Genomic DNA, 17,278 nt, shown 5'->3' on the forward strand with positions numbered 1-17,278 from the left:
CAACTTGTTGATAGATGTAGAAGAAATAAGAGGATAACTCAAACAACCAAATACCCGTAAATGAGAATAAGAAGGTACCCTTTTGTAAAGAACCTCTAATGGAGACTTATTACCCAACCCTTTACTCGGAAGAATATTAAGAAGATAAGCAGCCATTTGCAACGAATGATGCCAAAAAGAATGAGGAAGAGATGCATGAGCAAGAAGAGTGCAAGAGATATTATTAATGGTGCGAATTTTCCGTTTGGCTTTCCCATTTTGAGGTGAGGTATGAGGACAAGAGAGACGAAATGACATCCCATTTTTCTTACAAAAATACCAAAAAGGTCCATTATCAAATTCTCGCCCATTGTCACATTGAACATTCTTGATATTTCGGTCAAATTGAGTGGAAATGTGAGCCTTAAAGGTCAAGAAAATGTCATATACATCCGATTTTTGTGTTATAGGAAAAGTCCACAAATAATTAGAAAAATCATCCAATAACACTATATAATATTTATGTCCCAAGGAACTCAAAATAGGGGATGTCCAAAGATCGCTATGAATAATATCAAATGGCATAAGAGTATTAGAAGAAGAAGAAATGAATGGAAACTTAATATGTTTGCTGAGTACACATGATCCACAAATACTAGAAGAAGAAAGTCTATTACAACCAATGCTTTTACTATGCCTCAAAACATCTAATATAGGAGCACCCGGATAACCCAAACGATCATGCCATAGCTTAGGAGAAATGGCGGTAAAGGTAGATGAAGTAGCTTGACTGTTGGTTGAAGAGGAAAAGGGATAAAGATCCCTCCGACTATCACATTGCATTATTAGTATCCTCGTCCGAAAATCCTTCATAGAAAACCCAAAAGGATCAAACTCAACTGACACGGAATTATCAGTGGTAAAATTTCTAACAAAAATAAGATTTTTGATGAGTTTTGGAGCATGAAGAACATTATTTAGGGAAAGGGACGGACTCGAGGAAGGCAATTGAGTATGACCATATCCTAGAATTGGAATAGTATGACCGTTACCCACAACAATACTATTAGTAGGATGATTGCTCAAATTAAAATAAGACGAGAGAGTACCTTGAGAGGACGTCATATGAGAAGTTACACCAGTGTTCATATACCAAGATGGATCGGGTTGGCTCAATGACGTAGTGTGCATAGCTGCTTCGATGTCAGTTGGCGCATAAGAAGACTGCTCTCCAAAAGAAGCATAAGCCTGCTTTGGGTATTGAGGCCTTGGGCCCAGAAGGCCTGGTTGACGCTATTGGGCTGGTGGCCTAGCCTATCCTTGCGTCGGGTATGGGCAAGGAGGGACGGGCATCCACCCCTAACCAGGAAATTGACCATGCTGCCAATATGCGGGTTGCTGACCACCCTGAACCTGCTGCTGCTGCGCACCGGCGCTGCGGCTGCCGCCACTAGGTGGTCCCCGGCCCTATCCACCACCTCCGGTGCCTAGGCCAGAACCTTTGCCAGAATTCTTCTTGCCTCCATATTAGCCCCTCTGATTTTTCGAACCCTTCGAACCATTTTAAGAGTCAGGATTAACGAGTGACTCATCACTCGAGGTTGCAACCAAAGCGGATTCAGAACCAATAGCCGCCTCCTTGGCCATCCCGGCTTCCTCCAAGGTGAGCATCTAACGGGCTTGAAAAAAAAGGGGAAGCGGGTTTCTTTGACGTATTAATGTACCCACACCACGATACGCCTTTGTGAGACCGCCAACCATTTGCAACACCAAACGACTATCCGAGACCGGTGCCCCAACATTCTTAAGTTGGTCAGCAAGGGATTTGAGATGCTGACAATATGCAGAGGCATTAGGAAAATCCTCCATAGAAGTATTGGAGAATTCTTGCTCAAGAGTGACGGCTCAGAAGTGTTGATTGTCTTGAAATATATCCTTCAACCTATTCCAAGCCTCCATAGCCGTAGCATCGGGTTCCATGATAGTGTGCAAAAGATCACTCGATATGGTGGAGTAAATCCACGAGAGAGCCGTGGCATCAAGGGTTGACCAAAGTTCCTTTTCATCCTCGGTTGAAGGAACTTTCTCCTTGCCCTTAGCAGGAGGAATGATATGGTCAAGAACTCGATGAGATCGGGCGTGAATCTTGAATAATTCCGCCCATGTAGGATACAACACGTTGTTCATCTCAAGAGTAATGGAAATATTATTTTTGATATTTGGAACGACAAGAGCCGGATGAAAGGAAGACTTCGATTCACCCATGATAAGTACCGAAAAGAACGGAGAGTAGACAGGGGAAGAAGAGAAGAAGAAGATGAATGAAGGCGGAAATTTGAGGAATGCAGCGGAAAGAATCGTGCCCTAGGCAACTGATACCATGAAAGATGAGGGAATATTTTCCTTAGCTTTGTTATTGCTTTTCACAGAATATACATATACAAAGGGTTAGCATCATCCTAGGCTACAAACTAGGAGTACAAACTACCAAATATACGTATAACAATAGCTAACAATTAGGAGGATAATTATGAGTAATTATCTCTTTGACTAAGTATGTACAATATATTTAATAGTCTGTCACCCCTTCCTCCCTTTATACGACTACTTCTTTAATTGTTGATCCTAGATTTATATCTAGCTCTAATTTAGCAACACATTTTCTCCAAATTTCTTACTCCAATTGAGTTATCTTATTATAGTCATTCCATGTTGATTATTCAATCATGTACTTGTCAAATGGGTGCTACTTAGGTAGTGCAGGTTAGTTATTGAAAGTTAAATCTTAGATTGAATAAGTGGTTCCGGTGCTTGGGACTTCGTCTAAGATTGATTAAGTGTTAATTAGGTGAGTGTAGGACACCTTTGTTCATTTTACTCTAGATTTTTATGAGGAAGCCCATATTAATCAATGGAATAAACAAAAATTGTTTATCTCATGGAAATTTGGTAAATAAATTATTGTGTATCTCAAAGATGAACTTGAACTTAACCAATTTTTATCTCAAACCGTTTCTTCTTTCAATCTTAAATTGTAAATTGTATTGAGTCACGACTCACGAGTTGACTTGGATACATTTGGGAATCGAGGGGATAATAAATTTTTAATGCTTTTAAAGTTTTACTTGTACTATCATACTATGTATCCTCAATATGATAACAATGTATGCTTCAATAATCCTTATGATGAGCTCAATTTGTGTTTTGGATCTAACCTATTTGAATGAATGGGCTATCCCATTGTGACTACAACCTCTCATGTATACCTTTAATTTCATTTATTCCTGTTATTTGGATGGAGCACACAAGAGGGGGGGTGAATTGTGTAGGAACTAGTGTTTCAAAGTTTTGCAGAAATTAAAAACGTTTAATGCTATGGAATAAATAAAAGTGCAAGAGAGATTTTTACGTGGAAACTTCTTGTGCCCAACAAGAAGAAAAATCACGACCACTTGGGATTTTCTAAATCGACTTCACTATATAGGCAATACTATTACAACCTATTGGAACTCGACAAGAATTTAAGTTCCTTAGAACCTAAATCTACCCCAAGTGCTCTTTGCAGCTTCAACCCCGAAGCTTGAAAACTCAAGACTCATTTCTAAGTCTCTACAAAAGATAACTCAACCTTTTTTATGAAATTACACAACTCAATAATAGATTAAACTCTAGTACGTAGAAACTCAATAATAATTAGGAATTAGGAACTCTTGGAACTTGTAACTTGTGGTACTAACTTAATTACGTGAAATCAAATATATTTTATGAAAACATTTTCCACTTAAGTTAGACCCATAGGAAATGACAAATGAAGTCAGACCTATTTGGAAAGACTCGCTAAAGTCAGACAAATTGAAAATGAAAACAAAGCCTCTTATTTATAATGTACCCAAGTGTACCCACTTCCTCCAAATTCTCTACAACTAACAGTTGGTGTTCCTAAACTTTAGGAACAACCAATATCATCAGTATAGTGGAGAACGTGGGAAGGAAGTGATGAACGTGATATATGGGTCAGCATTTGAAAACTGTTTTCTTGGAGAGAAATTATAAGTAGTGGTTAAATTATCCTTGGAGGAAAAGAAAACGTTTTGTAAAATAAGGTATCCAATATATTTATTTTCCAAAACATTTCTTTAATCAATTTAATCACAAAAATAATTTCCAGTAAAATAATTTTCAACTTAAACATAATAAGAAGACTTGATCCAATTACAAACTTTTACAAGTTCCTTTGGATAGTCAGTACTGAAGTATCTCAACTGATTTTCCTTGAAAATAGCCAGTCAAAACAACATGATTAATAAAAGATAATTTTATGAAAAGATAAGTTTTTGTAAAATAATATCCTATGTTTATTTTCCAAAAACAAAATAAAATCTTTTCTTCCAAAATAGATTTACTTTTATCACATTAATAAAACTTTGTTTTATAAAGCATTTTCTTTAGGAAAAATATCTAAATAAGAATTCAATATAATTGAACGCTTATTTAGAGAAGATAAATTTTGTACTTTCTTTAAGTTCCTTTTAATACAGTGAGTTCCAATACCTTTCAAGTTTCTACATACGTACATGAATCCTAGAAATAAACTCATATCTTCTGTTTTCATGCTCCATGCTACTCCGCATATTGATTTGTTCCTTTTATGGAATTTCTAGTGATTCTCATAAAATCTTGTATATAGACTCCTAAAGGAACACTTGACTTGAACTTCTCTATTTTCTTCCTTCGATTAGTCTGCAGTCTATTTCATGTAGAGATCAAGGACTCCCCTTTGTTCCAACTCTAAAACTTGTTCCTTTCTCAAGAACGTGCCTAAAAACCTGTACACTTAATACACTTTCATCAAACCTAAGTGAAGTATATAAATGAAGTTCTTAAACTAACATAATTAAATAATAATAATGAATATAGTAATAATATAACTTTAAATACTTGTTCCATATTTATTAGGAACTTCTCCTTAGAAGTAGAGCTGTCAATTCAGGTATTCAAGTCGGGTTCGGGTTGGGTCAAATCAGGTCTTGGGTCAAATCAGGATCAGGTTGTGTCGGGTCAATTTAGCTTGAGATCAGGTTCAAGTTCCGGTCGGGTCAATTTCGGTTCAGGTTATTCCGGGTCGTTCATCCTTTCAGGTGTAGGTCAGGTTCAATTCGAGTCAAATTCATAACGGGTTCAATTTCAGGTTCGGTTGTATTGAGTCGGGTTTGGTCGGGTTAATAGATGGTACATTCGGGTTCGGGTTAAGGCTGGGTCAGATAATTATTTGGTCGGATAATCTTAAAGTTGGATCATTCTTGGTTTTGGTTCAAGTTAAATTCGAATAAATTCGATGTGTTCAAGTTAATTTATTTAATTACGCTCTGCATAATTTGTTCAAGCATTATCAAGGTTTTATTACACTTATATACGAAGTAATAAAGAGCAAAAGGTATATAAAATTTTATTAAACCGTCCTTGACTCGCTTCAATTACAGGTTGTGTTGGGTTATAAACATTTTCAGGTTCTAATAGGGTCAGGTACTAGTTCGGGTTCGGATTGTTGTCGGGTCAGATTAAATCGGTTGACGGTTACTATCGAGTCGGGTGTGAGTTCAGATTCAGGTCTAAAGTATTGGATAAAATCAGTTGTCAGTTAACATCAGGTTGGTTCAGGTCGGGTTACGGGTCACTAGTTTCACCTCATTATTCGGGTACAGGTCAGGTTCAGATCATTATCGGTTCAGGTCGGTTTCTCGGGTCGGGTTAATTTTTGACAGCTCTACTTAGAAGTACCCTCATGGGAACTTCACTGATTGTTGCTCTAACCATCTTCATGATATATAAGGATCAATCCTCCATGACTTGCTTAATATGCACATCAACACAAAAGTTAATTAATAAGCATCATTTGTTTATAATAATCAAAACCATATTATCTCAACAATTTTCCCCTTTTTTATGATGACAAACAAATGATGTTTATTGTAAATTAAACAGTAAAGCGATGTACATATATTTCCCCTTAAGCTTGCAGTATAAGAGCTATTGAACAAAGTCATGTGCATATAGAAAGGAACTAGCATAACACCCGTGCGATGTACGGCTTACAAATCTTATTACTTATATTTTAAGATAAAGCGATTTAATATATGACACCTAAAATGAGGAGGGGGAGGGGGAGGGGGGGGGGGGGGGGGGTTGAATAGTAGTGACTCATATATAGGGTGCTTAATTAGCATTTGGTTCCCAATTTCACATGGACAAGAAATTAATTATTGTAATGCTTCGTAGAAGTTAGGAGGCCAAAGATAGATAAGCTTTTATTTTATTATTAGGTAAAAGTGACATCAAGGCGATCAAGCCTATCATATTGTACGGCGAGTTATAATAACAGAGGGCAACAACCGTGAAGACCTAATAATATAAGAGGACATCACACGTATAAACAATCGTATAATACCCATAAATCAGCCATTTCAGCTAATTTATTTAATTCAACATTTATTAAAATCAGGTATAGGTTTGAATAACCAGAACCCTACCACAAATTCCATCCAAATTTATAGTTCAAAATGGTTTGACTAGGACTCTTTTTTTTATTAGTGGGTGAAAATTCGTACTGGAGTTAGGATAAATTCTTTATTACGGTGATTATAGGGACTGTTAAGAGTAATAAACAGATAAATATTCAATATTCATATACATCAGCTTTATATTATTGCAATTAAATTTATTTGTGAGCGAGTGTATAATAGAGAGAAAAACTAGCATAATGCCCGTGCGATGCACATTTTATAAATTAAATTACTAATAACGTAGAAAAAAAAAATTCAATTAGTAATAAAGGGCTCATATACTATTGGTCGATACAAAAATAAAGAAACGAATTTGAATAGTAATTTAAGTTATTTGTATTTTTTTTATAAATTCATTTTATTAATTAAAAAATAAATGAATATTATTCCACATAATTATGTAAGAGAAGTTGACTCATTTATTTCCTCTATCTCACGTAGGGAAAAAAACTAAAATTTTCTTGTCATACCTTCCGTTTTATTAGCTACAATCTAATACAAATTACATGTTTTACCTGTCGTATTCACAGAATTCTTATATTATTATTATTATTATTATTATTATTATTATTAATTTAATATAAATTTTTTCAATGAAAATATTTTTTAACTTTTAAATGTATATTTTTTTTAATCTAAGTTAATTTAATTTTACGTTAGGTTTGTATAGTAAAAATTTGGAAACTGTATATTTATGTAATATTACATTAGATATGTAGTTTAAAATTAGATAGAATGGAAAATATTAATTACAGAAACGGAAAGTGTATGAATTAATATAATCACAAATATATTATATGATTTGGTTAATATTTTGTGTATAACTTATAATAAGTAATTAATGTCATTAGCTTAAAAAAAAGGGAAAAATAGGAAAGGGGATTTTGGAGGGAAAAAAAAAGGGAAAAAAACAGCACTAGAAAATGACACGTGTTATTTATAGAGTCTATTGTAGTATTATATTATATATATATTAATTAATGATTTGTATGAATACATGTGATGAGGAGAGAGAGAAAATGACTACCTAGAAAAGAAGAAAATATTTATTGCAAATAATGTATACGTGTAGTACAATATCCATTTTTGACAGAAGTTAATTGCAACTTGCATATCCTTAACAGCCACATTGCCACCTTTATTCTTCCACAACCTCCTTCCTTATTAACATTTTAGACTTTTCCTTTCCCTCCCAACACGGTAACATCCTCCCCCTCCTCTTCATCCCCATTATCTTTCAAGGAACATATAGATTATTGAGTTGTGAAATAAACTCCCAATGCCGCCCTCAATCCATGTGAACCTCAAACCACAATTGACTATCTTCATGGACTTTATCCCACCACTACTATTATTGTTAGATTGGTATCAATTCCCATAAATGCTGTACCTTGTTTCAGGCATATATAGGATGGGAGACAAAATTAATACAAACATCACTTCTAAGTAATACTCCTTCCGTTTATTTTTAATAAAATGTTTGATTGTTTGCATTTCATCTAATTCATTTACTTTGTCTAATATTAGTGATTTATACATAAGAAAAAATCAGTTCGTTTGTGAGCGGATGGCCACACCATAGCCATTTGCAAAAGACCAAAGCAACCCTTATAACATTGACCAAGTAATTTCTGTAACACTGACCGAATAACCCCCATAACACTGATTGATTAACACATATAACACTGACTGATTAATACATATAACACTGACAAAGTAAACCATGTAACACTAACCGAGTAACCCCTATAACACTGTCGAAATAGCTTTTGTAACACTTACCGAGTAACCTATAGCATTGATAAATTGAAGTGACCCCATGATGGCCTTACCGTATGGCCAACCACATATAAGAAGTTAGGAGAAAAAAAATAAAAATAAATATATGAGTTTGTAGGTAATTGTTCAAATCGCCTAATTAAATAATTTATTAGTAACCAATTTTATAATTTCTATATATTGATATAATTAAAGCTATTGTAACTTTGTTAGTCAAAGTTTTACATTAAAATAGATACCAAGGTCCCATGAGAAACGTTGTACTTAAAAAAAGATTACATCTTATTATTCTGTTATTGTTCTATTCAACTTTTTTTTTTTTTTTTTTTTTTTTTTTTTTTTGTGGACAAGAAGTAAAAGGATTTCATTAATGAAATATAGCCAAACGATACTTATAAACAATTCCTAGAAAAATAGAATTCCAACACAAGTACAAATCACCTTAGAACTGAGTACATCGCAAATTCGATCAACGATCGTCTTAATAAAAAACTTTATCCGAAACAATACAATATGTCAGTTAGAACTAATTTGGCTTGAGATCCACTGATGAATAATTGTTTGAGTGAATATACTCTTATGGTGTTCTAGATACTCCCGAAGATTTTGAAACCCTAAATCTTCAATCTTCGACATTAACCCGACCTAATAGAATAACAACCATCTCAAAGATGGGATTCATTTATTGAAAGCAAATAAAAATTTTTTTGGGGCTTACCAGCGGTAAAAACACCGATGGAAGCCCCTACAAAGATTCACAAAAGAGCCTACCATCTCAAAGATGGGATTCATTTATTGAAAGCAAATAAAAAGTTTTTTGGGGCTTACCAGTAGTAAAAACACCGATGGAAGCCCCTACAAAGATTCACAAAAGAGCCTAGTAGAAAAGAGATGAAAGAGAAAGAGAAAAAAGGAGAAGAGTAAAGGAATTTTAAAAAAGCAAAAAAAAAAAAAATAGTAATAAAGCTTAAAAAAAACCTTCCCAAGGAAAAAAACCCAAGAAAGGAACCAAAAGAAACCCTCCCAAGGAGAGACCTTAGAGGGAACCCAAGTGCTCCCTAAAATTTTCTAGATTTTATTATCCGAAGACATGAAAACTTATTTTTACAAATAAATAATTTTTTTTTACCACACGAATATTTTTATTTTAAGTGTACTTTTGAGCTTACATATTTTCATTGTACCATAACTTAGGACCTGTTCTTTTCAGCTTAATTTCATTTCAGTTCATTTCTTAATTTTCTTCTCTCATAAATAATTTAGTTCAATTCAGTAAATCAGAACAGGCCCTTATTCCGTTTAAATTAATATAATGAACTAATATGAATTTATTTATTTTTTTTTAAAAAAAATTATTTGTTTGAAATAAGCAAGAATAAGTTACATGTAATAATGTGAAATTTTCTTTGTGGAGGTGAATGTACCAAGCATGGTACATCCGAAATTTTAATAAAAGACGAAATGAACATATAGTTGTTTTGTAAAGAACATATAGCTGTTTTAAAAAGAACATCCAACTATATGTTCTTTTTGTATATCTAAAGAATATCCACAATATTAATAATGAACATGATAATATTATGTAATGAATATTATTTATATTCACCCACCATAATCTAAAGACAAAATTTAAAGAACATTTCATACTAAACAATGAATATTATGTCACAAATAAAAATACATTACATTGACAATTGAATAACACGGAGATAAAGAATATTATTTAACAGTGTGTTCTTTATAAAATAATGTCATGTTCATTGTTATTAATAGCTTTATGTTCTTTTTTATATCTCTTATGTTCTTTTATCACGTTTATTACATTTTAACAATATATATTTTTTTTCACTTTAGATGTATGTTCTTTACAGTTCTATATCATGTTTTTTTCACTTTAACTAAATGTTCTTTCCACTTTTTTATTTATTTTTATTTATTTTTATTTATTTTTATTTTTTGTGAACGGATGTACCATGCGCATAGTATATCCACCTCCATATATCACTTACTGGAAATAATGGGCTTTAATTGTGACGAATGCACTGATTTTTGTAACAAACTGACAAGGACAATGATACTTTCTTTGTAGTTTATTACTAGGTACGGAGTACAATTTAATCACAAGTAAATTTAACTATACAAGCTCTTGGGATCGGATCACAACATAAATGTAATCTTATTACTCTGTATGACTGTACTCAATTTCACTATGCAGTAAAGAACTAAAATAGCAAGATAAAAAGAACTTGTTACATTATCACGGCTCTTGTTAGGTTGTAAGTATGAGTTGTTGTTCCACATGAAAAAATTAAAACAAAGAACTAGTTTATAACCTAAGTGAGCTACTCCTTCTATTACCATATGGTTGGAATGGAACTTCATTTGGGCTTATGTGTGGATTTTTCTCTCCTCCTTGACTTTCCCCCATTTTCTAACAGTTTTCTGAACTCCAAAAGCTATAGATGTCATGTGAAAATTCAAAGTAAATAGCAACGTACACACTCAGTCGCCTTTACAGTATAAATTCTTATATACAGTCAGGTTGTAGATGCAATGCTGCTTATTATCTTTATTGTTTGTCGTATAAATCATTTACAAAATTTGCTTCAATTTCTTTGTTGTCAAATGAAGAGGGTGTACATATTGATACTCCTTCTGCAGATGGGGCAAGATTTGTTCAAGACAAGCCATTTATCTATGCAATGTTTATGAAACTGGTGATGACATTGCATCATGCATTGCACTTTCTTTCCAGCTTCCAACTCCTGCTCAATCAATAAGTGTATAGAAAAAGTGTGTAATGTTGTTGCTAATATATATACATGCAATAATGTCAAGTGAAAATTACACGAAAAAAAAAATAACAAATTTGATGTGGAAAATAAAACTATAAGAAAATGTACGCCCTCAATACTTGGAACACTCGAGTTTGCTCATAATTTTGGAAAAAAGTGAATAGTACATGAAAATGAATAAACTAATTTTACAAGTGGGATTAAAGGAGTGTTCTCCGTTTTTGATGGCTTATGGGAGAAATTAATGAAACAATATATAAAGTGCAAGTGAGGTTAGTGGGAGAAATAAATATAAAGTTGATGTCATGTTAAATATATAGAAAATATTGCAAGTATTCAAAGTGAATGAAGTGAACGAGGCAATCAATGTCGCAAGTATATTCAAAGGGTGTACATAGGAATTGAACATTATGTATGTGGCCGGGGGTGGAAAAAAAAAAATTACCTGTAGACATATGGGACATGATCCTTTCACATGTAAAATATCAACTAATTCTCTGGCTTTGGTTTCACCCATTGTTGTCCTTTGTAATATTTCAACTATGTAACTAATGTTGTTGTCTTCCTCTAAAGTTTCACTAAAGCTTTTCTCAAGACGTTCCTTGAGAATTCCCATCTGAGCACAGCAAACATTCCAAGTTAATAAGGTGAAAAAGCATAATAATGTCAAACCAAAAACCGTGACTGCTTCAATTTTCTTTTACACACAAAAATACAATTGTGGATATTATATATACATAAATAAAAGGTAAAAAGGTCTACTACCTCCATTTCAAACACTTTCGAACCATTTAAAAAGTTTGCCAATACATCTGCCTGTACAATTAAAGCAAAATATGAATGGTAATTTTAGCTGAATGTGACTATTATGCACTCGAATGTATCTATAAATCTGACAAATTGAATATATTAAGAAGACATATATATAAGCGAAAAATGAAACAAATGAATTACCATGAGCGTAGTCATATCTTCCATTATTGTTTTCTTCATCATAAGAACACACCGAGAAAGGATTGAAATATTAGCAAAAGCTTCAACTATTCTCCAACTTTAAATAGAGCCCACCAAGAAAGGAGGCATTGATCCACGAGGCCACAAAAGCTATAAAATAACAGTATAGATGCATGGTCCCATAATTAATTAATAAGATATTTTACAAGAATTAGATATTTGATAACACATGGGAGTAATTAGAGATATTTTGGCAAGAATGGTGGTTTGACGAAAAAGACTTGACTTGAATGTTTATAAATTAGATTATGCAATTTGTAGTATTCTACGTGGTTAACCTTCTTTCTCACATACATAGGCCAGCAGACATCACCCACGGGTCACCGCTGAGTGTTAAGGGGCACGCAATTATTTCATTGAAAGGCCATGATTTTAATATTAATAACACTTTTGCTTGTTTGGCAATATGGTTATAAAAGTCGGTAATGACAATGAATTTATATATATATTGATACTTAATGGTTAAGTATTGTTATTTCAAAATTTATCATGCTTAATATCATAGATAAAAAGAAAAAATACAAGTTAATATTCTATATTAATAAAACTTGTTAATATCAAAGATAATTTTGTAAATTTAGATACCACACCAAGAAATATTTCGTAAATTTAGCAGCCACACCCCCTTTTTCTCCCTTCTATCACCACCGCACAACCAGTAGCTAGCTAGTACCACTAGCCAGACCACCCCACGACCATTAGCCTTCACTAACAAACCACCGCACAATCACTAGCACCACCAGCAGACCACAGCATGACCATTAACACAACCATTCGACCGTTGCACCTCTACGAGCACCACAAGCACAAGTAAATCCCCTTCCCTAAGGGGTTAGTATATCGGCCTAAATTACATAATTTGCTACTAGTATAGGCCATAGGGTGTCTTTTGTTTGGCCAGTCGACCGGTTTAGACCTGCAAAGGTGGTCGATCTTGGGCATGGCCATAGGAGGGGAGGATGGAGATGGAAATAGTGGCCATGGAAATGGAGGAGAGAGAAGGAAATAATGTCCATGTGAGGGGAGTAGAGAGAAAAATTAGTGATATAAACATGTTTTTGTTAATATAGGATATTAACTAGGTTTTGCTCATAGTTAAAATGGTAATGGATGGTTAAAGTCTTAGAGATCTTTTTATAAATAAAATTATCTAATATATATACAATAGGCTTTTTTTGGGAGCATTCGGCCAGCTACATAAACAAAAGGTATTATTTTGACCAATTAAAAATTAGATTGTATTTTATTCTAAAATTAAAAAATTCACTCATTCATCACTTAAGCAAAAGTGACGAATGAGATTTATGAATTTAGCCACGGAGGTAAAAAAAAAAATGATTTATTAAGATTTAAATTATGTTAAAACTGACTGTTTTTTTTAAGAACTAAAAATCATCTTTAGATATTAAAATTAAAATTATTTAAAAAACTAAAAATTATAAAAAAATGATAATAATAATAAAAAAACTGCCGCACGAGTTTGACGTGTAACATAAGGAAAAATATAATTTCGACAAATGATAAATTAGATTTATATTTTATATTAGAATTAAAAATTTTAGATTTGTACTTTATTTAAAATTAAAATATTCACTCACTGCCTAAGCAAAAGCTAGTGACGAATGAGATTTATGATTTTTCCATGTAGGTAAAAAAAAAGAATAATAATTTTTTCAGATTAAATTATTTAAAAGACTAAAAACTTATCTTTTTTTAAAGAACTAAATTATATATTAAAATTAAAATTATTTCAAAAACTAAAAATCATGCAAAATGAGGATGTAAAAAAATCGTACATCGCACAGGTTTGACATTCCACATAAGCAAAAGTATTATTTTGACTAATGATAAATTAAATTTATATTTTACTAGTTTTGTAACACTCCCAAATTCGAGTCTTTTTAGAACAATAAGAGTAACCTTTTTAACTTTCAAAATCCAACTATCGAACTCTGAGAGTGTTACTGCTACACCTATTTTCCGTAGAAAATAAATGCAAAGCAAAAATTGAAATAATAATTAATAAACTAAGTGGTCTAATTGGTGGCAAAATAAAATAGACATTACATCAAAACTGCAATTATTTTGAAACCAATAGTTGAAAGAAAATAATTAAATTCGGAAATAAACTAAAATGTCTTAGCTACGTGATTATTCTAACGTCTCCTCACACGTAACCAATTACCCTCTTACCAACCTGCAAAATAAATCAGAAACAAGAAAAGAGAGAAAACTCCCAAAAATCAGATAAACTGAGTAATTCCAACTCCATCCAGTAAAATAAATAATTTTAGTTCAAAACATTCTATACATAATATAGTCTCATAGACATTATAATACTTAACCAAAATTAACTTGTCACATAACATTTTATTACTTTAGTTAAGAGAGGGAAAGAGAACGCTAGTAAGTCGGGACTAGTCCCTGTCACCACCTACTTTACAGAGGGTCGCGCGTTACCCTAAATGGCCATGAAATAAACAGAATGTCCCTAGTGTGCACACCACTCACTAATACCCAGTGATTAGGAGGAAGACTAACAGCAATATACAATAATTTAAACCAACTAGTAGCAACCATAACTACTAGTGGGCAACCTGTTCTTCACCCTTTCGGGTTTCATTTCCCTTCTTAAATTAAATTTCACTGTACATTTTATTAGATTAAATCATCCGATTACACTGTACACAAGTATTGCACAAATCAATTTAATTCCAAGTAACAATACTTCAATTTCACTATTATTAGACCATAGTCATCCTGCATAACATATAGACCATCAATCATATATAACCAATCATCCAATTCCCAAGATCTTATTTATTTAAAAAAAACTCATACGATATCAAATAATCAAATTTTTCGAAAATACACATACTAGTACACAAAATAGAAAGCTACTATATAAATTGATTCCATAATATATATCATACGATAGCACACTCATCACATATAATTACATAAGCACGTATTTGGCACACAGTATATCAAAACAATTTCCTTACGGGATTCTAAAGATGATGGACATTGAAAATTACCTCTAGGACGCGTGGATAAAGGTTAGTAGTTCCCCGAGTAATCACCTATACGACCTTCATCTACAAATAAACAAATAAATGGCCTAAGTTAGATAATTATGTAACTAATTGAGAAGTTAGGCATAAGATCAACATATTACCACCCATAATCTTATAACCCCATAAGTACACTAATTGATAATAAGTTGAGTGATAAATATTGAAGATGACCATTTAGCTTTCTTAAAACAAAAGTCAAAGGTAAAATTCTTTCTTGTTTTTTTTTTTTTTTTTTTTTTTTTTTTTTTTTTTTTTATCAAATTCGAAAATAATAATTATAAAATCTATTAAAATAATATATATAATTAAAGTTTAAAAGTTTATACTAGCTAGAAAATTTGGGGTATTACATCTACTCCCCCTTAAAACAAAAGTTCATCCTTGAACTTTAAAGTTAGCTCTCAAATAAGGCTCACGCGATGACAAAGGCCAAGTTAGTATTACAAGTTTTGTACCCTACAATGTTTATATTGTTGACAAAATTTTAAAATAATTTTTTTTGTCTTGAATGTCAACTACGGTATTTTAAACCAATGTTCTCTATTATTTTTTAAAATAATTAAATATATAATAAATGGATCTTATTTTAAGGAGCTTTTAAAATCGAATCTTATGATGGAAAAAAATTGAAAATAGAACCGAGTTATAGAAAAATTTATTAAAGTTATGATTAATTTTCTATATATGAAATATTAGAAGTATATCGATAATAAAACTCTATACCATAATTTTATCATAAAAAGTTTATCTATAATTCGCTTACTTAGCCTCATATGTTTCACAATAATACCTATTTGTGGCCTACGTGGTGCGACACTTGGCATATCACTAATATATAGAGCCGGTCTTGCAGCCAGGCAGCGAGACAACGACACTTGTCATTCTAGTTTTTCGCCAAGTGACATGCTACATAGGCGACAAATAGATATTATTGTGACACATATGATGTTAAGTAAGCAGATTTTGGATAGATTTTTTAAGATAAAAATGTTATATATAGATTTATTAGGGAAAATTTGGAATTTGGTACCTCAAAAATGAGGGTTGTTGAAATTTGGTACCCATTTAAATTTTTTTTTTTTAATTGATACCCACAAAACTGTAACATTATAGGTTTCAATACTTCTATTAGTGTAGACACCCAGATATGTCTCCCCAAAAACCAAACCCAGTGATGAATATCTTTCACGTCACTTGATTATCGAACGAAGTGAAAGTGTGAAAAGTCTAGTGATGTGGTTGTTTTTATTAAAATATCTTTCTTTCTGTTTTTGAAAACATTTCTTTTCTTACTCTATTTATGAAAATAGCCAGTCCAATTTAGTTTGGTCCATGATAATGGTCCAATAATAGTGTAGTTGGATTGGGCTCGAAAAGTGCTTTCCAACGATATATTATAAGCCCAATTCCGATGAGTAATGAGAAAGTTATAGCCAAAATACTAAATTGGACTCGAAATGAATTTTATATGCGGCCCAATGATCTAGAAGAGGGTCTATTAATTATTATTCCTAAAGTTATTAGAAATGATTTTAAACTTCTGGAATAATCTAGAAGGTTCTTTTAAATTCTAATAGTGTTAGGATTGATAATTATATTTTAAAGAGTTTTATTTGGAATAAAATAAGTGTTTTATGATAAACCCGATTTTAATTTGATAAACACGGAATTTGCTGCTTAATCATATTAAGAAAAGGATTCTGTACAAAGCGCGTTTATCTTTTAATTAACGCCAAACGACAGAGTTTGTTGCCAGACAACAAAGTTTGTTGCCTGGCGCTAATGTCTGTCGCCTGGCGCTAATCCTGTCGCCAGGCGACAAATGCCAGTTTTATTCCGTATAGAACTTGAAGTATTTTCTATCGTTTTCGGACTATTTTTCTATAAATAGGGGTCGTATCTCCCCGTTTTCCTTCACCAACAATCACCAATCATCTATTTTCTCTCTCTAAAAGCTAGAAGCTTTATCTCTATTCTTTTCTAAGCCTTCCCTCCTACAAAATTCCACATTCATGAGTTCTAGACACACCTAGCCAAGTTCGAAGTTGCCTTCGCCCTAGACGTGAAAGGTTGA

At 32.4% G+C, this 17,278-nt stretch overlaps 2 protein-coding genes across 2 annotated transcripts; both read right to left on the reverse strand.

The window, feature by feature from the left end:
• Nucleotides 1-1,884: 1,884 nt before the first annotated feature.
• Nucleotides 1,885-2,244, reverse strand: LOC145592241 (uncharacterized). Its single transcript, XM_081648695.1, has one exon. The coding sequence runs from the start codon at nucleotides 2,242-2,244 to the stop codon at nucleotides 1,885-1,887; it is 360 nt and encodes a 119-aa protein (XP_081504821.1).
• An 8,141-nt stretch (nucleotides 2,245-10,385) lies between these two features.
• Nucleotides 10,386-12,177, reverse strand: LOC145590960 (RING-H2 finger protein ATL20-like). The gene is made up of 4 exons (XM_081647341.1): nucleotides 12,068-12,177; nucleotides 11,879-11,929; nucleotides 11,559-11,729; nucleotides 10,386-11,083 (listed from the first exon to the last, which is right to left on the reverse strand). Exons 1-4 carry the CDS (start codon nucleotides 12,107-12,109, stop codon nucleotides 10,940-10,942), a joined length of 408 nt encoding a protein of 135 aa, XP_081503467.1. The 5' UTR covers nucleotides 12,110-12,177; the 3' UTR covers nucleotides 10,386-10,939.
• Between the last annotated feature and the right edge of the window lie 5,101 nt (nucleotides 12,178-17,278).

Source organism: Chenopodium album, chromosome 18 (genome assembly GCF_948465745.1).
Source record: "Chenopodium album chromosome 18, dcCheAlbu1.1, whole genome shotgun sequence".
NCBI classification, from domain to species: domain Eukaryota; kingdom Viridiplantae; phylum Streptophyta; class Magnoliopsida; order Caryophyllales; family Amaranthaceae; genus Chenopodium; species Chenopodium album.

Bases quoted from the DNA above. Each gene is read 5' to 3' on its own strand.
- LOC145592241 (XM_081648695.1), bottom strand. From the start codon at position 2,244: ATGGGTGAATCGAAGTCTTCCTTTCATCCGGCTCTTGTCGTTCCAAAT.
- LOC145590960 (XM_081647341.1), bottom strand. From the start codon at position 12,109: ATGATGAAGAAAACAATAATGGAAGATATGACTACGCTCATG. The intron at 11,930-12,067 runs GTAATTCATTTG...TTAATTGTACAG, and splicing joins AAGATATGACTACGCTCATG to GCAGATGTATTGGCAAACTT. The intron at 11,730-11,878 runs GTAGTAGACCTT...TGCTGTGCTCAG, and splicing joins CGAAAGTGTTTGAAATGGAG to ATGGGAATTCTCAAGGAACG.